The 23,119-nt window shown below is 41.1% G+C and overlaps 1 protein-coding gene across 3 annotated transcripts; it reads left to right on the forward strand.

Moving 5' to 3' along the window:
• Nucleotides 1–382: 382 nt before the first annotated feature.
• Nucleotides 383–21,425, forward strand: TNFSF4 (TNF superfamily member 4). Of its 3 annotated transcripts, none has more exons than XM_014852880.3 (3): nucleotides 383–666; nucleotides 16,411–16,459; nucleotides 18,302–21,425. In XM_014852880.3, exons 1-3 carry the CDS (start codon nucleotides 514–516, stop codon nucleotides 18,649–18,651), a joined length of 552 nt encoding a protein of 183 aa, XP_014708366.1. In that variant the 5' UTR covers nucleotides 383–513; the 3' UTR covers nucleotides 18,652–21,425. The 3 variants fall into 3 exon arrangements, 2 of the variants coding, with proteins under 2 accessions (XP_014708366.1, XP_014708365.2); XM_014852879.3 differs by lacking the exon at nucleotides 383–666 and adding an exon at nucleotides 2,059–2,193; XR_001399913.3 differs by lacking the exon at nucleotides 383–666 and adding an exon at nucleotides 2,291–2,425 and having other exon boundaries at nucleotides 18,302–18,390.
• Nucleotides 21,426–23,119: the final 1,694 nt, after the last annotated feature.

A 23,119-nucleotide genomic window follows, 5' to 3' on the forward strand; every position in this document is an offset into this window, starting at 1 on the left:
TAATAAAGTCAATAAGAACTTAAGGCCAGCACTTTCCTTAAATCTCTTCTATGATTTAAGACACCTTGGGGACGGGATAGCTGAGCTGCTACATCAACGGATGATGATTTTTATCTTTATCAAGTGACCCACAATTTGGTTACCAGTGCAATGAGAAATTAAGAAAATAGCACACTTTTATGACTGTCATTTCACAGTCACTCAAATCAGAACTGGAATGCCACAAAAACAACTCCCTGTTAGCCCAGAGAGAAAAAAAAGAAAGAAAGTAAAGGGGAAATTCAGATTAGTCACAAAGAAGTTCCCCCGCCTGCCTGCAAAAGCTGCAGCGTTAAAACTGAGAGAGTCCGCTCTGCTCTTTCAATCGCCTCTTGTCTCTGGTTCTGGGACCTCTGTATTTTCTAATTATTACACTCTGTTTTGCCTTCAACTCCTTCTTTGTGGGGAAGAGGTCAGTCCTCCCTCAGATTCCCCTCTGCTAGTCTTCATCTTCCCTGCATCCAGATTGTGAAGATGGAAGGGGTCCAACCCCTGGAGGAGAATGTGGGAAACACACCCGGGCGGAGATTCCAGAGGAACAAGCTATTGCTGGTGACCTCCATCATTCAGGGGTTGGGGCTGCTCCTGTGTCTCACCTACGTCTGCCTGCACTTTTATACTTCTCAGGTAAGATGCACCACTGGGTTCTCTGTTTCCTCCAGCTCATGCTGATGGCAGCTCCAACAGCTGCAAACAATGACTTGCAAATAATCTGATGCCAAAATTGTTGCGTTCCCCCCCCCCCAACAATTGTAACCTGTGGTCACACACCCTCCTGCCTCTCTTTTCCTTCCTTCTTTTTAGCAGGGGTAGTGGTGGGGCACAGGAGAGGTAGGGGAAGGGTGCTGCTTCTGGATGTTTCTCCTTTTCTTTGCAATGCAAGAATCCTTGTATTCCTTTATGAGCTGTCACTCTGAAGCTGTGAGTCACTGATATACTTGGTTTACCCATTCTGCTTGTAAGCCTTTGATTAATGTAAAAAAGAAACAAGAAAGAGACCAGTTCACTTTCCCGTTGTGTTCATAAACCCCATAGACACTCAAGGAGATTTGCTTTTAGAAGAATGCGGAAAGTATCAATATTAAGTTCTTTCAAATAGCTAACTTGTGTATTTTAAGGGCAGAGATGTGTGTGTTCACGTGCAAATGTGCACACGGCCAAACGTTTACCCCAACTTAATCAGATGTTGTTTCTCACAGTCTTTCTCTACCAATCACAACGTATAGACATCCTTTGTCTCTTTTTTCACTTTGTCCAATACATTATGTAATGGATAATCATCCTTCTAGCATTTCCCTAACTTAATGAAGATACTGTTTCCATTTTTCCTTCTCTTTATTCTGGTCCCTTTTATGTTATTTTTTCTTATTTACTTGCTCATATCTACAAACATTATAAGGTCTTTTAGGATGTTCTTGACTGCAGGAGATTCCATTGAAAAGAAAATAAGTATATAGTCTTGCCATGTTCCCTTGTTGCGGCTAGTGTGATTAATTCTTGTTTCCCCGGCGGTTTGCTTTGTGTTGGAAAAGTCTCTCCCTGGTAAAGGTCAGACAATAGGAACTTTTATTTCTAATGGCCATGTCAGGGACTGGGTACCTCAAAGTAGACAGGGATAAGATGAGCCAAGTCCTAACCAATGCCTGGGCTTGTCTTTGCCTACAGGAAATGGGGGTTTTTGGTGCACCGAGGCTGGTGGGAGTGCGGTCGTGATCACTGTCCCACAGAGAGGGCTAATGTCCCCAAATTCTAGGAGTGTAGTTGTTCTCATGCTCTCGTCTGCAGACCAGTGAGCACAAAAACGCACTCGCCCTCTCCTCATCATGCCGCATGCTTCCTTCTCTGTGCAGAACCCTTTGGGTGAAATTAGAGTAGGCGATTTGGGGAGAAGGTGCGGGGGAGGAGCAATGTGTCCATGGCAGGATGCCCAAGACGCAGACCGGAATTAGGCTCTTCCGAGAAGAAAACAATGAGAGTGACCAAAAATAGAACAGCTGAATGCCTTCACCAGGTCTGGGAGCCCTGAGAGTGCTTTCTCAAACAACCACAGTGTTACATATTTCCTTACACTGTGGGATGAAAAAAAGACAGGACAGATGGCCCCAGTCAAGGCTCAACAGTTGCGCTCGGGCTCTGAGCAGGGCAGAGCAAAAGGTAAAACAGATCTATAGTCAGCTGGTGGTGGGGCTGCCTGGACTGTCAATACCCAGGGGACGCTGAGAAGGAGAGGGGTCCTTTCTGGCAAGTCACACAGCAACTCTGACAGAGCTTGAAAGGAAAGCTGAGGGCGGGTTTCCGGGACACTAGAATTCATGCTGAGCTGATCTCTGGGAGAGAATTAGCTTTCTCCGGTCCTGTCACAGAAATGCAAGCAAAGACATAGGAGGTATGTTAGAGCTGTTTGCTCAAGGAACATTCTCTCATATACCCTGGATACAGAATGCTTTTGGCACAGATATTTGAAATTCTTCATTTGACATTAACTTTAATTTTTTTTCTTCTTTCTAGCTAGACTGTTTTAGCTAACAATTTCTTAACTGCTATAGGACCCAGGGCAGCACAGTGCGTTCTTACAGTTAATCTCATATAGTTTATTCGGAGGGAGGGTATCATAGCTAGATTGTGTGTGTCTTCTCCCTGGAACTTGATCAAATGGTGGTGGCGGCAGGGGTGGCAGTAGTGTGTGTGTGTGTGTGTGTGTGTGTGTGTGTGTGAGAGAGAGAGAGAGAGAGAGAGAGGAGAGAGAGAGAAAAGTGTAGAGTAGCTATTGAAAAAGGTTCATAGACTGGTAGCCTTTCTATACTCATCGATAAGGTTGTTTGGAATTTTGGTTGAAGGTTGGGGTAAGTGCGGATGTAATTCAAACCTCTACGTTCGTAAGACGTAATATTATGGTGATGTGTATAGGGAGTGACACAGAGCTGAGATGCTCATCATTTACCCAGGTAAATTTTATTGTAGGAGAAAGATACTTGGCGAATGATCATGATTTTCCCTTATTTCTTAGATTTAAGTTTTAGCCTTATAAAATAAGTGCCTACATGGATGGTTCTGTAAAAAACACAGATGTAACCGTTAAACTCCATTTGACACTCAACTTTCTCTTCCATCAAGTTCATTTAGTAACGTTTGTTTTCTCACCACTCAGTTAAGTTTTATTTACTTATGTGAAAAGCAGAAGTTTGCATTTTTGAGATGCCAGAAAAAAGGATAGACCTTACCCACTCCTCATATAATTCACTTCCTTCTCATCTGTAACGAGGCAATTGGATCAAATGATCAGAAAGATCTTTTCCAGTTCAATACCCTGTGAGTATGTAGTTTATATATATTCCTACAATGGATATGAAGATTTGAGAAATATAAAATATAAGTAAACAAATTTTTGTGTCTAAGCTTATGGATTTCCTGGTTCTTAAGATGAGGCTGAGGGAATAAAATTTGTGTACATATTTGTAATCTGTACTTATTTCTATACTATGTTCATATCTAAATAACCTATCCTGGGTTAGCCAAATTTAGACAGGGGAAAGAAGTGGATGCCCTAGGAGAATATCCATGATACAAGTTATAAAATTGAGTGATTCTGTTACCAAAAACAGTACACACTATATGGATATTTATTGGGGTTGCTGTTTAAAGTACCAGGCTTCCAGTCATACCTGTAACTTCAGCTGGGAACAACGGCAGAAAAAAAGCCGACCAATAAGGTGAGAAGCTTTTGCAAATTGTGTCCCTGTCTCAGGACTATTGGAGCCAGGCTCTCCCAAGATTTGTATCACCTTTAGTATAGCACTTGATAGATGTGAGGGGCTTACTGACAATTTTTCAGCCAATCCCACAGTTAAAGGTTTACAGTCTTATCACTTTTACTGTTGGGAAGAGCAGAAGTGGAGGTACTTGGAAAGTGAGTTGACCAGATCTGTGTCAGTGGTGGCCAGAATCAGAATTCACAGTTTCTTGATGAAGTTCTAGGCTATAATTTGGACTTTTTTTGTATCAATTGGGAAGAAAAAGAGGCATTTTTGCCTGAAAAATCTTCTCTCAGATGAGCTCAATTTAAATGTGTCCCCATGTAATTGAACAAGATTTTTAGAGATTCTTTTTTTAGGACAGACATGCAAATAAATGATTTTCAAGCAATTGAATTTGCATTTCATAAGAAATTCTATGGGAATTAAAAAGAAACATCTGAAGTGTTGAGCTGATTTGTCACTTTGTGTTTTGAAGCTCGTCAAGGAGATACTAATAAAAATGTATAAAATTGTTGGATTTTTGAGCAGGCATTAGACATAGTCTATTTGCAGATAAAACAAACTCAGAAAGGGTAAACGTTGGGGAAGGAGGTAATGCTTCAGCTGATATTAGAAGCAGAAGTGAAATTCCTTAAACAGGCAAGAGGGATGATGGCGGTTGGGCAGGGGCAGAAAGCTTTCTAGGTAGAACAGCAAGTTGTTAAGAATGGTTGAAGTTGAGCGTTCACAGGGGAAAGTGGCAGAAGAGGAGGCTGAAAATCCAGGTGGGGGCAGATGACAAAGGATCTTGTGACTCATGCTAAGGGAATGCGCTTCATTCCACGCTATTCAGAAGAAAATACAGGGAAAATTACCAAATTGGTTGCTTCTCCAAATTTCACTTCTCTTACGTGGTCCACATATTGGCAAATATAGAAAGTGAATCTAATCTCTTAGAGCACTAGGGGGCACCACAGTTAAACTAACCAGTCTCGGATATCTTAAAGAGAGCTGACTCTCTTTCCCCGAAGAGGTAAAATTAGAAAAGTTTTCTCAGGAAGCCAAGTTCTGATCCACATGTAAGAGGATGAATAATATCAGGGGGGCCTCATATTGCTCACTATTTATACAATTATCATGTTTCTAAATAAAAAATTTAGATATAAATTCTGACCCAAGTACTCAAAATAGGACAGAATAATTTGGACAGGGATCATGCTGGAAAATGTCACATATGTACACACATATAGAAACAAATATACACACACAGAGCAGAGTTGGAAAGTGAGCAGAAAGGCTCTTGGTATAGACCTAGGAATACAATCTCCCAATTCCTTTTCTGTTACCTCAGCTCCTAGCTGGGAGCACGGAGTAGACCCAGGCTTGCCTAAGGGCTGACCATCCTGCCCTTCCAATTCTTTCTTTTAAGAACAACTACTTTTGTGCCCTTTACTCTCAGAGGACCTGCAGCTTTCTACCACCTTGAGGGATTCTCCATTCGTGGAAAATGAACGTGAATCTTCTGGAGTCATTTAGGTTAGGGGAGCCATGTACAATGTCATCACTATTTTGCCAGTGGAAAGAAACAATGGAGTTACAGAGTAGAAAGCTTATTTCCCACAGTCACGGATAAAATATATGGTAGTATCAGGGTGAAATCGGTTCTCCGACATCCTACGGCTTGTGTATTTTGGTTGTAGCCACTCATACTTTTGATATCCATATGTTTTCAAATGAAGGAATTAAAACACTTTCTTATACAAATATACAAAACTTCTTCTCAAACTTTTGGGGGAGTTACTAGGGTGTAGAAATGAGTATGCCGGACTAGGAACTAGAAGATTCTGGTTCAGTTCAGTCTTAACTTCATGACCCTGGGTAAATTCCCTGAGTGTCAGTTTAATCATTTCCAAAATTGGAATTTGGCTGTTGTAAGGAGAAAATGTTGTGTTACAGAGCTTTGGAAATGAGTTGATTATTCATAAAAATGGTAAGTATACCACCACTAAAATGTTTACCTTGTAGTATGTACACACACACCCCCCGTGACTCAAATTGCAGAAAGCATATCATAGTTAAGGTTAACTTTAACTCCATGGACATTGACTTCCCTGCTGCAATTCTTGGAATTAAAAAAAAAAACAAAACACCCTGGGAATAATTCTAGCATTTATGAACATAGATTTCTTTTTTTTTTTAAAGATTTTTTTTTCCTTTTTCTCCCCAAAGCCCCCGGGTACATAGTTGTATATTCTTCGTTGTGGGTCCTTCTAGTTGTGGCATATGGGACGCTGCCTCAGCGTGGCTTGATGAGCAGTGCCATGTCCGCGCCCAGGATTCGAACCAACGAAACACTGGGCTGCCTGCAGCGGAGCTCGCGAACTCAACCGCTCGGCCACGGCGCCAGCCCCCATAGATTTCTAATTAAGAGCTCTTGGCTGCGTTAGAGAACAAAGGAGAAATGATGGGGAGAATTTGTGAGGGTATAAACTACGTTTAGGTTCAGTAGTCTGAAAGTGGTTCAGAGATCTGCAATGACACACTTAGCACACATGGCCCAGGCTGGTTCTGTTCCCTCTCACTTTGATATGTTTCATCCAATTCTCCAACGACCTGCCTGCCAAATAGGGTGGAAAATTACATTTGGAAGAGGCATGTGAGAATACTGGGAACACTGGGGATATGACTGGCATGATTAAAATTGTTTTTTCTTTTCAGCAGACCTCTCATTCTGAAATGCACCTTAGGTGGGTTATTAATTTGTACAAATGTGTTTACCTTTGATAACTTGTAAATGCCATTTCAGAACACACTCTACTGACAGAAAAATAGCCAAATAGACCCAAACTTTAATTCCTCCAATACTAATGTAATAAGAACTTGTGGGTAGAAAACCTTCATTCCAAAAGTGTTGCATTGTATTTGTAGGGAACTGAGGGGTCCAGTGAGTTTGAATGATGTGCCCTCTGGGCTGGGCTGCCCTGTCGGTAGCCAGAGCCTGAGCCTAGAGAACCGGAGAAACCGTCAAAGGTCAGGGTGAAAATGACAGTATTACAAAAAACTATAAATAAGGATCAAAATAGTCATTAAGGGAAAACATGAAAAACTTGTTGGGTTATAAGTAAGTTGTAACACATGTATTTTACAGCTCGGTAACGTAAAATATATTTTGAATTAAGTGTGTGTTGGGTGCTTAATGCTTTTGGCTTCCAAGTCCCTAAAGGTCTTAATCTGGCCCTGTACGTGGTCTGATGAAAACTGGGAACTGGAAGCTCTTTTTGGGGGATAATTGAGGGGTCTCACTGTTGGTGCTACTTGCAAGAACAGTCCCTCGTTTTTGCAGATCTTTCCCCTACTTTTGTCCTCACTGCTTCACCACGACCTTGGAGGAAGATAGATATTTGTGTGCGGTTTTACTTTGAGGCAATTTGAGGCATTAGAGACTTGCGTAGGTTCATATAGAAAGGTCAGGGTTAAAACTGAAGACTAGGTCTAAATTCTAGTCCTGTCTCTTTCCATTACACTTGGCCATGACTCAATGACCCTAAGCTTTAAGAATTATCACTGGCTTTTAAAAAATTTGTTTTCTTTTCTGGGTTTAGTTGTTTTTGAAGAAAATTGAGGGAAAGATCTATAATCTGGTATAGAGGGAAGAAAGATCCTTTTTTAAAGGGATTTAAATATACTTACACAAATGTAGATAACATGATGAGTGTAGCTTTAGCAATCACTTAATACCTTATACGTTATTTTTTATAAAACAGAGCATTGGATGTGTGATATATTCATAGAGGAGAAAGGGGACATTGATTCAGGCACTGACTCATTTATTCTCTCTGAGCCTTATTTCTCGCTGTCTTTTTTTTCCCCTAAACACTAATGAGATTAGACTGTATAATGTCCCCAGGCCCTTCTAGTTCTCTGAGACTCTGATTCACAGATTTACTTTGATATGATAGTGTGATTTGCACACTATTTAAAAATCCCTATTCAACCACATATTAGTTTCCTAGAGCTGCCATAACAAATTACCGCAAACTGAATGCCTTAAAACAAAATAAATTTATCCTCTCATAGTGCTAGAGGATAGAAGTTCAAAATCGAAGTGTTGGCAGGGCCATGCTCCCTCTGAAGGCTCTAGGGAAGCATCGTTCCTCGCTTTCTCGCTCTGGCGGCTCCCACCAGTCCTTGATATTCCTTGGCTTGTAATTGCATCACTCCAAGCTCCGCCTCCACCTTCACACGACCATCTTCCCTATGTGTGTCTTTGTGTCCTCTCTTCTTCTTTTAAGGACACCAGTCATAGTGGATTTAGGGCCCACCTTAATCTAGTTGACCTCATGTTGCCTTGACTACACGTCTGCCAAGATATTTCCAATTAAAGTCACATAATGAGTTTCCAGGTGGACATGAATTTTGGGGAGACACTATTCAACTCAGCACAAACCACTTACTCATTTACTTATTCAATAATATCTACAGAGTATCAATTACCTGTCAGACACTGAGGAAACAGTGGTGAGCAAGACATGGTCTTCCTTGTGCTCCCATAGTTTCCAACCCAGTGGAGAAAGAAGACAGTTAAAGAAGCAATAACATAGTGTGTGATAAGTACTGGATAACAAAGTAGGGTACAATTCTTCAGTAAGAAGTTCTACAGAAAGCTATCTACCAGCTCCAATACCTACTTTCTTGATTGGGATTATAGAGGAAACTTACTTTCTTTTCATTAGGCACTTTATTTCTCTTCTATTAATTGACAGGAAGGCTTTAGTTTAAAATGTCATTGTTGCTGTCACTACCACCATCATCATCCCACTGCCATTATGTGATGATTTTTACCAGTCATCAATCTCAATTCACACCAGAGTACTGGTCGAGAATTATTTAGACTCATGCAAATGAGTCTAAGGGCTTCATTGCACAAACAACACTAGAGATACTCTTGACTGCTCATTAACCCTTGGAGGGAGCCACTTGGGGAGGAGGCCTGCTGCTTGTGTTACAGCAGAGGGCTTTACCATTTTGAAAGGATCTTCTGTTCAAAAGGCCTTCTTATCACCTGATCCCTTGGGAATTCTCTTTTGGATGCTGTGATTTACATAATCTCTGATATGGAAGCATCCTTAGACACTGCTTATTCCACACTGCTTACTCACCATCTAAATTGAAGTTGGACATCAAGATGAGGAAATTAGAAACTGACGGAGGGAAGGACTTGTTCTGGCCTCAGACCACAACCAAGATGTCCCTATTCCTGTCTCAACCCCTCGTCTATTCTACTAGGTTGCCTTCCCAAGGCAATAGTCCCTCCTTTTTATATAGCAAATGAGATGGGGAAGGAGTGGCTTCAAATAGAAAGCACTGATTATAATAACTGTGCTACTCCCTTTGTACTCAAAGGTAAATGGAGCGATTTCAAAAACCTTGAGCAATGCTGTACGGTGTTGGGTAGAGCCAGTGTCAGATATTATGTGATTATGCAACCATTAGCTAAGGTCTGGGCATAGTCTAAGGAGCTAAGTTCCACCTTAGCATAGCAAGTATTTATTTACTGAATGCCATTATGTTTGAGGCTTTGAAAGGTTTATGGTAATGCAGTGAGTACATTGTAAACTGACCCTTCCAGTTGCTTAGAGACTAAGCTGCTACAAGAGTATTATGGTGGAGACTTACCCAATCACTGATGCGAGGAAGGGAGCTCTTAGAAATGTTTTGGCAGACCCTTTTGTTAGTCTACTTTGACAACTTTGAGTTAATGTGGAAAGGGAAACCCAGATATAAGAAAATCTTCCCCTGAGGCAATAAAGAGTTGGCTGCCTTAAGTCAATCACATAATTTTGAAGCCTTGCTCATGTCACATGGATGCTTTTGGTTCATTTGGTTATTTACCTGAATACCTGAGATTCCTGTTAGGAATCTGTTAATTACTAAACATTTGGGACAATGAAATCACAATTCTTGTTCTCTGAGATAGAGAAGAGAGGGTTAGTAAACAGAAGTCTCCCTGAGAGATGGCCACTACTAAGTAAATTTGACAAGAAGAGTGGAAGTGGTTAGAGGGTGTGGGCTAATGTGAGGATATCACATAGGCTGTGTAGTAGAGAGGAGGAGTGAAAGGTAAGAGATTGCTAAGGAAAGGTGCTGGCAGCGATGTGAAGGGTGGCAATGGAGAAAGAGAAGGTTTTGGATGACAATTTAAATGCTTTTTGTTTGTGTTCATGTAATCCCAATAGACTCTTTATTCAACAAATTTTTCAAAGCCACACATTTTTGTCTCTAAGAAATGTAGCTCTTGGGATAAGGTTTTCTGAACGTGGAACACTCTGTGGCCAAAGAACCAGGTTTTGCCTGTTATTCCTATTCCTTTCTCTGAGTGGGGTTCTGAGCTTCCCTAGGACCAGAAGTGGGGGGCCTTTCCCTTTGTAAGGAGGCTGTTTCCACAGATTACACACTAAATCCATCAGGATGAGGGCCTACCTTCCAAACCTACTGTAATGAATGGGTAATATGGAAAATTCCATCCTCCCCTTCAAATGGTCCTTGAGACACACCCTGAGCGCTTGTGAGGTCATGCTTTCATTATCTCTCAGGTCTCCTCTGATTGACGTGAAGCCCAAGGTTAGGGGAGGAGATGTTCACATCTCAGTGGAAGTGGCATGGTGAACTGGGGGTCCCCTCACAGATCTCCTTCCCCACCGTCTTCCACTGGCTCACACCCCACACTACGCCCACCTAATATCTTGATATTGTGCCCTGGTATCAAGTGAGGAAGGGCAAGGCCCATGTAGTGAATGCTGAGCCCACTTCCTGGTTTCATATTTGATGAGCATCCTTCCCTCCTACCACAGATACCCCCCAGGACGAATACCAAATGAGTATAAGATTGGCAGCCTCATGCCACATCCCAGTAAATCAGAATTAGAAACTCACACTCTCCAAAGATGAACTCTTGAAACAAGCATCACCTTTTTAGGAACAGGGTACAGGCTGCTGGGTAAACACTAGACATCAGACATTTCCCCTCTATTGTCCCCTCTTAGACAACTCAGTGATTGAGGTGCTGACAGAGGCCAGGAAAGGACCTAATTAAGACTCTTCTTTGCAGCACCTGCTTGCTGCCTATTTTGTACTTGTCCATAGGCCCACTGTTCCTCGCCAGGATAGTTGCACCTAATCAGAGCCCAGCTAAAGATTTTGCCAATGTGTACTACAGAGACAACCTTGTAGAGGTGGTTGAGGAGCTCTTTTCTGGAAGAGAACTTATGGGTATTTTGGGACTTATCAGAATACTCTGACAACTATCTAAAAACTAGTATTGTAATCTTGTTCAGTATTGATGATGAAAATAATTGAGATTAATCTTGGATCCTCAGACAAACGCTTTATTAAGGGCTCTTCACTCTTAAGATAGTGAAGGATAAAGAAAAGGATATTATCATGAACTTAGGGTTCAATCAAACTCAAGTTAATACCTGTTTATTCCTCAGTAAGTTCTTAACAGCACTGATTTTCATTTTCCTGTCTGTAAAGCATGGGTAATTATTATTGCTACTTTATACGATTATTTTGAGCAGCAAATAAGGTAATGAATTTGAGAAAGAATAATATAATGCACAGCATGTTGTAAGTTCTCAATAAGTTTTTATTCTTTTTCTTGAGTACATCAAGAATGGTCTCATTTCTAGACCTTTCTTCTATAGAATGTCTTTTGCTTATCAAGGTCTCTCTCTCTCTTTAAAGACCTAAGTCAAAGTCTTTCCTTCTTGAGCTGCCAAAGCCTGCAATGATTTTTATGTCCTCTGGAACCTTATGGCATACATTGACTATTGGTGTCTCGTGACTATTTCCCCAATTGGCATATGAGTTTGTCAAAAATAAGGATTGTATGCTCTATCCTTTTGTGTTTCCAGAGTTGAATGTAATGCTTGCCACATAGCAGGTACTCAATAATTATTGATACTCTTTCAAACCACCAAATAATATGACAATCATATTATTCAACCAACTACTGAATAATACTTACAGTAGGGCAAACATTTCTTGAGTGCCAGCTTTGGGAGATGCATGCTTTTTGCCAAAGGTGTGGTTGAAGATACATTCTCTGGAGTTTGGCCTTCAGAAGGTCACAGTTTGGTGTAGTTATTTTCAAATCTTGAACCTTGGATGCTTGTAAAAATGCAGATTCCTGGGTCCACCCAGACCTTTTGAATCAGAGTCTTTATGAGTAAGCTGGCAATCTGCACATTTTTACAAATTTTCCAGGTGATTCTTATGCACATTAGAGTTTGAGAACCACTGGACTAGCAGACCGTCCCTTTGCATCATCAGCTGTTCCTCGACATGGCACACAAGTATGATTTAGTCAGTTGGTCAAGTAGCCCATATATCAACTGCCTACTGAGTACTCTGTTCCTGTTTTCTTGGCTTCACTTAGGGCAACCCTCAAACCCAGGAGGGAAGCCTAAACTCTGGGCTCTCCCTTTGCGGTCTCATGTGAGACCACCACCCTGCCAATCTGCTATGTGTGGCAACTTCTTCTCTCCTCCAAGCTTGGCACTGAAGTGGACACAAGGAATGGAATATTAATGAAATCTTCATAGCAGTTTCTTCTCACTTCAAATTTGTACAGGGAGAAAAAAATCTACTTGTGTGGTATAATGAAAATTGTATTGTATTGGAGGGCAGGAGTTGAATCCCTTCACTTCTGTGGGACTTAGTTTCATCATCTGTAAAATATAAGGTTCAGCTAGAAGATGACTTCTTTTATGCTTATGTTTCTGAGATCATCTCCTTCAAACTTCAAGGATGTATTTTAATTCTAATGTGTAGACTTCCAGGAGTTTGCATTTCACCTTCGAGGATGGCGTGGGCTTTTCAGATTCTCCAGATTGAAGAAGCTTTATTCTATAGCTTGTCCTTACATGGAAACCCTCCAGGATCATTGACATTTTCCATTTTCTTTTAGTATCTGGGGAAGATCTGAGGATTTTGCTTTTCTTGCTATAAAACAGACCATGTTGTGCATGTGGGTAAAATAAATATCTTCTGACTGTTTTCTGGTAGCTTTTCTCATGAAGCCCAGATCCTTTTGTACTGTTTCTCTGGGCATCATAGTATTATGTAGAATAAATCAAGAACATAATATGGATCTTGTCTTCCATTTTCATCCAAGAAAAATAGCTGACGTTTATCAACCTCTTACAATGTTCCAGGCTAAGTGCTGAAAATTCACATATATCATCTCATTCAATCTTCATAACAACCCTCTGAGATATAGATTTTACTATTTCCATTTTACAGATGAAGAAACTGAAAATTGGCAAGGTAATGTTATTTTCCTGAGGCCACACAGCTAAGTAGGTTTGTAGAAGAGATGAGACTTGTATCCAATGGTGGTAGACTGGAAGTCAGTAGAGTGACTTTTTTTACATTAGGGTTCACTCTTGGCATTGTACATTTTGTGGGTTTTAACAAATGAGTGATGACATGTACCAACCATTACAGTATCATACAGAATAGTTTCACTACCCTAAAAATCTTCTGTACTCCACCTATTCATCTCTCCCTCCTCTCTAACCTCTGGCAACCACTGATCTTTAACTGTTCGCCTTTTTCAGAATGTCATATAGCTAGAATCATACAATATGTAGCCTTTTCAGATTGGCTTCTTTCACCTAGTAATATAGATTTAAGGTGCCTCCTATCTTTTCATGGCTTGATAGCTCATTTCTTTTTAGTGATGAATAATATTCCATTGTCTAAATGTACCACAGTCTACTTATCCATCCAACCTACTGAAGGACATCTTGGCTGCTTCCAAGTTTTGGCAATATGAACAAAATGAGCAAAGCTCCTATTAACATCTGTGTGAATAGAATGATTTTAGATACTTGCTATGGGAGGAGAGAAACCAAAAATCAGGGATTTATTTAGGCCTTGAAGGTGGTGATATTTTGATGAGTAGACATAGATGGAGGGACATTCTTCATGGAGAAGACAAAGGAAGCAAGTGTTTTTCAAATGCTTGCCAAGTGCCAGGCAAACTGCTGGGTGCTTTCACATATATTATCTTATTTAAACTTCACAGTCATCTCCTGGAACATTCCAATAACAATATTATACCTTATTTTCACAGATATGAGAGTTAATGCTCAGAAATTATATATAAGTTTTCCAAATTCACAAAACTAGAGAAGTTACAGTTTGAGTTGAATCTAATTCCCAAGCCTATACTCTCTGTGTTGTCCTATGAGGCTCTATTCAAGGGCAAAGATATTAGGGAGAATGGTTGGCTAGAACATAAGACACAGAAGGGATATGAGTGGCAATAAAGCTTGATGACGTTGGAGCCATGCCATGAAGGGCCTTGAATTGGGCACTGTAGGGGCATTTCTGAGCTGCTGGGTAGTCAGCATGAGGTGATAATGTATGGAGGATGAAGGGAAAAGTTGTGTAAGGACAGGGAGCAAGAGGAAGGACCATCTTATTTTATTTCACAACATTGCCTAGGCTTGATGGTATTAATGCTAGGAAGAGACTTTGAGAATATGCAGATTTTTAAAACTGGGTGACCTTCAGGAGAATGAACAGAAAGCTTGAGTCTGGAGTTCCAGTTGGTTTACCCAAGAGAGGAAGTCACGTGTGCTTTCCTTGCTGCCTCTCAGCCTTGTGGTCTCAGAGAATGTCCTCTTTGTCACTACCACTCCTACTTCATCAGGGCACTTCAGAATGTTGGGAAATTTCTTTGATTCACAGGAAGTTTTTGGAGATTTTGCAAAGCAAGTCAAATAATCAAATCACAAAGGCTTTTAGATCAGAGAGCTTGACATAAATTTGGGGATGAAAGGCTTCATGTTTTTCTCTTTTATTAAAATTGACTTTAGAGTTGCAGTTTTTACAATCTAAATCATGGACGGTTAGTGCTGAAAGGGGTGCCTGTAATCTTCTAGTAACTTTTAAAGATGAGAACACTTACATCTAGGGAAGTTAAGAAACTTACCTAAGATGACATGGAACCTACCTGGCTGGCATTAGAACCCAGGTTGCTGCATTCTGAGCCTTGCACTCTTTGTGTTACTCCACAGGCTGCTGCTGACTTTGACAAGGTGGCCATCCATGGTGGGACCAGCTGGCCTGGAGAGCAGTGGGGGCATTTATTTACCCAGGGGATTATGGTGGCAGGATAATATGCCTTTTGAGGAGCCTTCTTCCAGAACGCTGCCTTAAGCACGAAGCACACTAATTCAGCTGTCACAATCAGTTTACAGAGGGGAGACAGTCAAAGACTGAAGTCAGCCCAAGGCAACACCACTCTCCATGTGTTCACCACCGAACTAATATTGCCCCTGAGGCCCAGCCACAGGCAGGGCTCAGAAAGTCTCTTCCTTATGCTGCCTGTTGGTTTCAGCTTAGCAAGCCTTGTGATAATACTTAGAAGGAAAGTAGGGGATTCCTTGTCTGTGGGTAGTCCCCAGTGGAATCCACTTGACTACAGCCACTAGTGTGCCAGAAGAGTGGGAAGCAGGGATTCCACTTGCCAGGGCATGAAAACAAATCTCTCCCCCCAACTTTGATTGGGACATCTTGCCAAAAATAACCTTGTAGGAAGAGCTGCTGTTCTTGGCAGGCGCAATAGGCATTGTTTTTTTCAGTTTCCTTTTTTAGTAGGTACATAGAAGCATATGGTACAAAGTGTAAAATACATAAAAAAAAGCAGATTATGAAAAGTAAGGGTCGCTCCCTCCCGACCTCAGGCTTCCAATTCCTTTCTCCAGAGGCAATGTTTGCGAACAGTTTCTTGGGTATTCGTTCAGATAAATCCAATGCCCATCCAAGCATTATGATTATTTTTAACACAAATGGCAATACACTTTGTACATGATTCTGCCTTTTGCTTTTTTCACTTAGTATATTTTGGAGTTTGCTCTATATTGAACTTCTTTGTTCTTTTAACCACCCAATTACTATAGACATGTTATCTACGGGGCTTCCTTTCTTCACTGCTTTACTTCTTCCTTGCTGTTGAATACTCATTTGGTTCTAGCTAGGTTTTTCAAGCTGCTAAAGAGAAGGGAAAGACTCAATGTTAAAAAAAACTACACTCAAATCTTGAACTCCAAAGGATTAGACCAATTTTTCTTGCCTGCATGCCCTGAAAATAGGACACTTTTACAGTGAAAGAGAAAGCAGTCAAGAAGCTTCCAGAATTCACTCCCAGTGCATTCTGGGAGTCTGGGGCCATGATAGATTGACTGGTCACAGCCTTCTCCATGATGGGATCTCTATGCTGAATGGGTTTCTTAACAAGATGATTATTTAATGCTCTGTTATCCAAAATGGGAAATTTGGGCTCAGTGAGTCAAAACAACATGCCAAAGGGGAGTTTGGCAGAAATGAGGACAGATCTTAGATGCTTGATGAAAGAGTAGAATACTTTTAACTTATCTTAAGAGATGTTATACAAAACCAAAAAGGGCAGGTAGGAAGTCTGGGTCTAATCTTCATGGAATAAAAACAAGTCTCTTGTCAAGATATTTCCTCTTTAGGCTATTGCATTCCTGCTTCACAGGACATGACTTGTTGATTCCATTGCTTTACTTTCTTTTCTAAAAATATCTCCTTTTTCTTCCTTCAGGTACCATCTCAGTATCCTCCAATACAAAGTATCAGAGTACAGTTTACCAGTAAGTATTGTTAAAAGTTTAACTGCTTCATATTTTTAAAAGAATCTTCTCTCTAGGCTCTTAATTTTCTCTAGAACACATGATGTCTCCCTTTCCTTAGGGAAGCATTAAATCCTAGAATTGTTGGAGCCTGCATATTATTTTCACTAAGGACAAAAAAGGTGTATAAAGAAGAAAAGGGGAGTGATTAGTTACCCAATATGTGCTTTTCATTGTACTAATTACTTTATATGCCTCACTAATCCTCCCAGGAACCCTTTGAGTAGGAATTGTTCTCATTTTTCAGGTAAGGAAACTAAGGCTTTACTTCTTACAAGTCTGTCTGACTGTAAGACACATCATCTCTAGCTAATTCTATTATAGGACCAGATTTTACTTTAATGAGAGTTGGGGGAGGCCCCAGATATGAAGGCAAGTTGATACTTTAACTACTAGGGGAGCATTATTTGTATCCATGACTAATGCTTGGACAACCACCAGTAGTTTCTATATGGATATTCATTTGTTTATTAAGTTCTCCTGAGCCTGAATGAAGTATATCTTGCCCTCCACAAGTGGTCCTCATTTTCAAGTCAAAGTACGATCCCTGGGGCTCGGTACAAAGCAAGAATTAATGAATTGTGTGCAGCAAAGGGGAGGTATTCTTTCCTTTCACTAAAGGACACAGGCCTGAGTGGAGAGTCTGAGATGCAGTTGCTTGGCCATTCAGGATGATATTGGGGCTGATGTGGAAATAAAAGAAATTTAGACTTTTTGGCTTACACTTGGAATGGCCCCACACAAACTACCAAAGCCATCACTCTCTGTTCTCCTCCTCTTTCTTTTCTTTCCTCTGTAGCAGAAACTCTTTCCAAGACAGCTTCCAGTGAAAACTATCAACAAAAAGTAGAAGGGAGGGGCCGGCCCCATGGCCAAGTGGTTAAGTTCGTCCACTCCACTTCGGCGGCCCAGGGTTTTGCTGGTTCGGATCCTTGGTGTGGACATGGCACTGCTCGTCAGGCCATGTTGAGGCAGCGTCCCACATGGCACAGCCAGAGGCACTCACAACTACAATACACAACTATGTACTGGGGAGTTTGAGGAGAAGAAGAAGAAAAAAAGAAGATTGGCAACAGATGTTAGCTCAGGTGCCAATCTTTTTAAAAGAACCAAACAAACAAAAAAAGAAAAAGTAGAAGGGAGAAGCAGGTTTGTGTTCTTGAGCTCGTCCACCTACATTTTACTGAGCCCAACCTGAGCCCATGGACATTCTGTATATAGCTGCATTATTAAGCTCAAGTGACTGCTGGCAAAAGCCAGTGGTAAATGCTCTTGGTAAGTCTAGTGCCTGGGGCATGTGAAAAATTTGCATTTCTTGGTTAGGTGGAAAGAGGATAGGGGAGAGTTAAAAGCAATCGCTTTGACTGGAGGTGGAGTGCAGGACCCAGGCAAGGGGCTCTCCTGCCACTCTTTGCCCTAGTCTATCCACTGAGCAAGAAAAGGAGCACTGAAATTGCCAACCCCTCCTGGTTTTGAAAAATCAGGGAAACCTTGAAGCTCCATTTCCTGCCACAGGTCTGTTGTGACAGCTGCCAATTGCTATGATCTCTCAGCTCTCGAATCCCAGCCCCATCTGAAACTCTCTTGGCCACTAGTATTAGCTTTGCCTCTTCTTCCATTCCACAGGTAAAGCAGATTCCAACCATGTGTAGAAACACAGTGCTCTCTTTCTTTCATTCTTCTCAAAATCTCTCCCTCTCACTTCCTCTTCATATGTTTCTAGACATATTGGAAAGTTGTTGCCCAATGCTGTGCTAAGGAATCATTCTTTTTTCTTTTTCCTTTTTGCTCTACTCTCCCTAGGTTGTGAGAATGAGAAAGGTTTCATCATCACATCCCCAAACCAGGATGAAATCATGAAGGTGCAAGACAACTCAATCATCATCAACTGTGATGGGTTTTATCTCATCTCCCTGAAGGGCTACTTCTCCCAGGAGCTCAGCCTCAGCCTTCATTACCGGAAGGGTCGGGAACCCCTCTCCTCCCTGAGCAAGGTCAGGTCTGTCAACTCCATCATGGTGGCCTATCTGGCTTTCAAGGACAAAGTCTACTTGAATGTGACCACTCATAATACCTCCTGTGATGACATCCAGGTGAATGGTGGGGAATTGATTCTCATTCATCAAAATCCTGGTGGATTCTGTGCCTACTGAGGACCTGATGGCCACACCCAAGCCAGGCATCAGCATGAACACTGAGCTGGGGCTGGACATAACACTGATTCTTCCTTGGGAGTGGAGGAGTCATCCCAGCTCAGCCCCCATATCTGGCCACATGGGATGTGACCAGAAGCTGATCCCCTCTCCCCTCCCACTCAGGGATATTTAAAACTTATTGTACACACCAGTTAACTTTATTTATCCTCATGTCTTCTAAATCACCAAGCCCTTATCCCTCACAACTGCCTCAAGCATAGTGGGGACTTCTGTGAGAATGAGAAACTAGGTGCCACTTCCTTAAGACACATTGTTTCTATTGGTCAGGAAATTGTCGTAATAAACTTTCCTTATTGAAAAAGACATTTGACTACTATTTGCTGGAAATTTGACATCTGGCAGTGGCAAAATGAAGAGGACCAAGGAGAGGGGCTATGAATCTGCCAAAGGTGGTGTGGACGAACCCCTGGCAGCCAAAGCTGCCTCTCCAAGATGAAATTGGTTGCTGTTTGCATATTGCCTAAATACTTCTCTCATTTTGTGGAGTTCAAAAGGAAAATCAACTTCTGAACAGCTGTCAGGAATTGATGAAGTAGCCGGCTAAGGAACACTCTGTGCTCTGGGTTTTTTTTCTTTACCACTTTGCTTTCACAGCCTCCAAGTGTTCTTAATAGAAATTTCCCCTCCAAAAAAACTCCCTGGGGATGCGATGCTGTGAAAAAACTATTCAGTGATTAAAGGAAAACTGAGAGAGATTTTTCTAATCTGGGAGAGTGAGGTAATTTATTGTGAGGGTTATCTTCATCACTCAGGAGAGCCATGAAACTGGACCTCTCAGGGTAAAAGTCAATAAGAATTTAAACAGTCTGGGGAGGAAAACATATTCTTTGCCATTGACAGGCAAATCAGCACATGTGCATCCTCCTGCTATGGTGACATACATACTTAGCCCCATGACTTGCACACGTATGCCACATTGCTAGTTTCAAAAAATAGTGATTCTATTGTCAAATGCAACTTTATGTCAACAGACAGTGAGAAGCTATTGTATCTTATGAAAAATAATCAACTCTGTCTAGAAACACCATAATATCACATATGATCTTACATTGATAACTGACTAGAAGGACCAACGATCAGCCAATACCAAGGCTTTTAAGGGACTAAGAAGATCCCCTTATGTTTAGTTTAAATCTCCTTCTTGATATACCAGGCTTACAGCATTGTGGACAAATGTGATTTTTCCTAAGTCAAATTTCTAGATGATTTGTTAGTTCTCAAATTTTTGAGAAAATTTTTTTAAATGGTAGCAAATATTTCCCTTCCATTTTAAATAGAGTGCACAACATATCATAGAATCTTTCTGGATGATCCTGTATCATCAAAGTAATTATATTGTGCTGCAAAACACTGATATTCTCAGCATCTCCAGAATATGGGAGGCAGCTGGCCCCTACACTAAAGGGTCTCAGTTATATTTGGATTTTTTTTCTGTCTGTTTTTTAACACAGTTTTCCGTCTCCTCTTAAGTGCCTGTCTATCTCAAGCTATGTTCCTGCTCCTCTCTTTTAATCTGTTATGGAGAGAAGCTAAATAAAAAGAAGCTAAGTAAGAGAAATTGTGCATAAGGTAAGGGTAACTGAGCTCCGAGTGGCAGTCAAGGCACTCACGTAATGGTAATCATAGGTAAACACTTACGGAGGGCCCACTGTGGACCAGTACTGTGGGCTAAACGTTTTACGTGAATTGTTCTGAGCAAGATATTCTGTGATATCTGTCTTGACTACTCAGAGGATTTAAATATGTGTGAGTGTGTGTGTTGCGTATGTACACTTCTTTGTTATTAACTGTGGTCTGCAAAGTCAAAGTTACTCAGTGAGTGATATCTAATAAGTAAATGTTTATGACTATAGGTAATATTTAAGAAAACATATGTTTACTTTTTTTAAGTTTGGAATTTCTGACTATATTTCTCCTGGACACGCACATTCCAGACCTAAGCATAATTGTTCTGTGGGTTGTTTGCCTTTGGTGTCACAGCCCCTTCTTACAGTTGCCCACTCCCTTAGGGTGCACATGGCTAGCTCTTCCCGTGCTGGCCTCCTTCAGCCACATGGGGATATTTCTGCCATGCATCACTCTCACTCTCCTACCTTCTCTCATCAAAATATGTGTGTCCCTTTTAAGTCATTCCTTCAAAGGGATAATTAACCCTTCTCGATACAATGGAGTTTTGTGGAAAGAGAACTGAATAAGAAGTCAGGAGATTGGAATTCTAATTTTGACCTAGTCGCTAATTAGCCAAGTGACCTTGGGCAAACAATTTCCCATTTTTAGATCCTGCTTTCTTCTCTCATTAAATGATCAGTTTAGAATCTTATGTTCATTGTGCTAACTGTGAATGTACATATGAAATGTCTATGTACTGGTTGCTGTGAGTCAAGGTGTGAAACTTTCTCTTTTAGCATATGGATTTTTTGGGTTTTGTGGACAAGCTAACATCTTCCCTCAACCTTCTTGGTGATTCCTTCAAAAGTAGTTAGCACTTGTTACTCAGTGACTTCCTGTTTAGGGAATGGCTTAAGGGATCCCAATCTTGATCCACATCATAATTTGTTCTTAAGCATATTGGGCAGGTCCCCTATTTTAAGCCATAATTTTGTATTTAGTGCTTTCCTGGCTCTCAGAGAGTATTAATATTGATATTAATAATATAGCTAATAATAATATTGATATTTACATGGAAATAAATAAAAGATCTCAGAATTCACTACTGGTTAGAGTGTTGGAGTTTTTATTTATCCTTCTCTTCCCTTCCTCATTCTGATCAGCTAATTCCCTGATGAGGGGAGGATGGGACAAACGTTCTGGTTTCCTATCTGCCTCCAATTTCAGCCATTGGAACTATGCCCAGGGGATGGGTGAGCTGCCAAAGTCCATCTTTGGTTTTGAAAAGACGTTCACTGGAAGTGCTCAGGGTTCCTCTTTGTGTTGAAGAGACTGATTCAAATAGAATTCTACTATGTACTGTTCTTCTTTCCCTCAGGACTTCTTACCTCATTTCTACCCCTGGGATGATCTCTTTGAATATTATGTCCCTTCTCCCTTGGAGTAATTACATCTGCAGTCTCAAGAAGAGGTCCCAACTCTTGCTGGGTTTGTGTGCACTGTCTGGCCACAATGGTCCCTGGACCACCTGTGATGTTGTTGGTGCCTCTCTTCTGAAGATTCTCCTCTCCCCTGGCTTCATTGACCTCGCCCCTTTCTGGTCTTCTCTTTTCCTCTGTTCTCTGCCTTTCTTTGCCTCCTTCACCCCTCTCCTTCCTCCCCCTCACCCCTTAATGCTGGTGTTCTTCAGGGCTCCACCCTCAGCCCTCTTCTTTCTCTACATCAGAGGTCACAGTCTGGCAGCCAACAAGCCACAATCTGGCCTAGGTATGAATTCAATTTATTTGTTAAGTTGAATTTACTTGCCAACATTTAAACACTGGGAAATTTTTAGCTTCTTTCAACAAAACAAAACAAAATACGAGATCTGGGGGATGCTGGGCCCAATTTTGGCCTGGCAACAATCTTCTCAAGCAGAGTAGCAGCCTCCCTCTTTAGAAAGACTGTGTACTCTTCATTTCCCTAGTGTTCACTCCATTCAGACAATGTGCAAATGCACATATCCCAATCCACTTCAATCATTTGCTGCCTGGCCATGTGGTGTTTGAGTTGTGATCTCTGCTGTATGCACTTGCCAATTTCTTTGATTCTTATTCCTTCAACCACTGTTCATTCACCAATGATATCTAAAACCATTCTCCAGCTCAGATGTCTTCCACTCTGGTGTCACACTTATTGTAATCATCTGTGTTATTAGTAATAAAATACCATTTGCTAAGTACTTATGATATGCTAGGCATGATATTAGCCATTTTATATGATTCATTTAATTCTATCTTCCTAACAACACTTTGAGGTAGGTATTATTATTCCTATTTTACATATGAGAACCTGAGAATCTGAGAGGTAAAGTAACTTGCCCAAAAGCATGCAGCTAACAAGTGGTGGAGCTCAGATTCAAGACTAGGGATAGGTGACACCAAAGACCATGCTCTTAACCACTGCTACCCTGCCTCTGGGCAGCTCCATGTGGATGTAATGGGCACCTCTACTCAGGATGCTCACAATATAATGTCTTCTTCCTCACCAAGCCAGTCCTCCTTCTGATTCTTGATGTTGGTTGAAGGCATCATAACCATTCCTGAAGCCAGAAGCCCCAGTGTTGTCCTACATTCCTCCTTCTCCTTGTCCCTACCCATGAGTCTGTGGACTATTGCTTCGCTTGGACTATGGCTTCTCCTCATTAACTCTCTTTCAGACTACTGCAGTAACCTCCCACCAGGTCTACATGCCTCAGTGAGTTCTGGTCATATTAAGAAGAGGATACACCCTAGTTCAAAGAAAGAATGAAATGAAT

This window comes from Equus asinus, chromosome 25, assembly GCF_041296235.1.
Source record: "Equus asinus isolate D_3611 breed Donkey chromosome 25, EquAss-T2T_v2, whole genome shotgun sequence".
NCBI classification, from domain to species: domain Eukaryota; kingdom Metazoa; phylum Chordata; class Mammalia; order Perissodactyla; family Equidae; genus Equus; species Equus asinus.

Excerpts from the sequence above, each read along its gene's own strand:
- TNFSF4 (XM_014852880.3), top strand. The coding sequence starts at position 514 with ATGGAAGGGGTCCAACCCCTGGAGGAGAATGTGGGAAACACACCCGGG. Across the intron at positions 667-16,410 it reads TGCACTTTTATACTTCTCAG|GTACCATCTCAGTATCCTCC; the intron begins GTAAGATGCACC and ends TTCTTCCTTCAG. Across the intron at positions 16,460-18,301 it reads TATCAGAGTACAGTTTACCA|GTTGTGAGAATGAGAAAGGT; the intron begins GTAAGTATTGTT and ends TACTCTCCCTAG.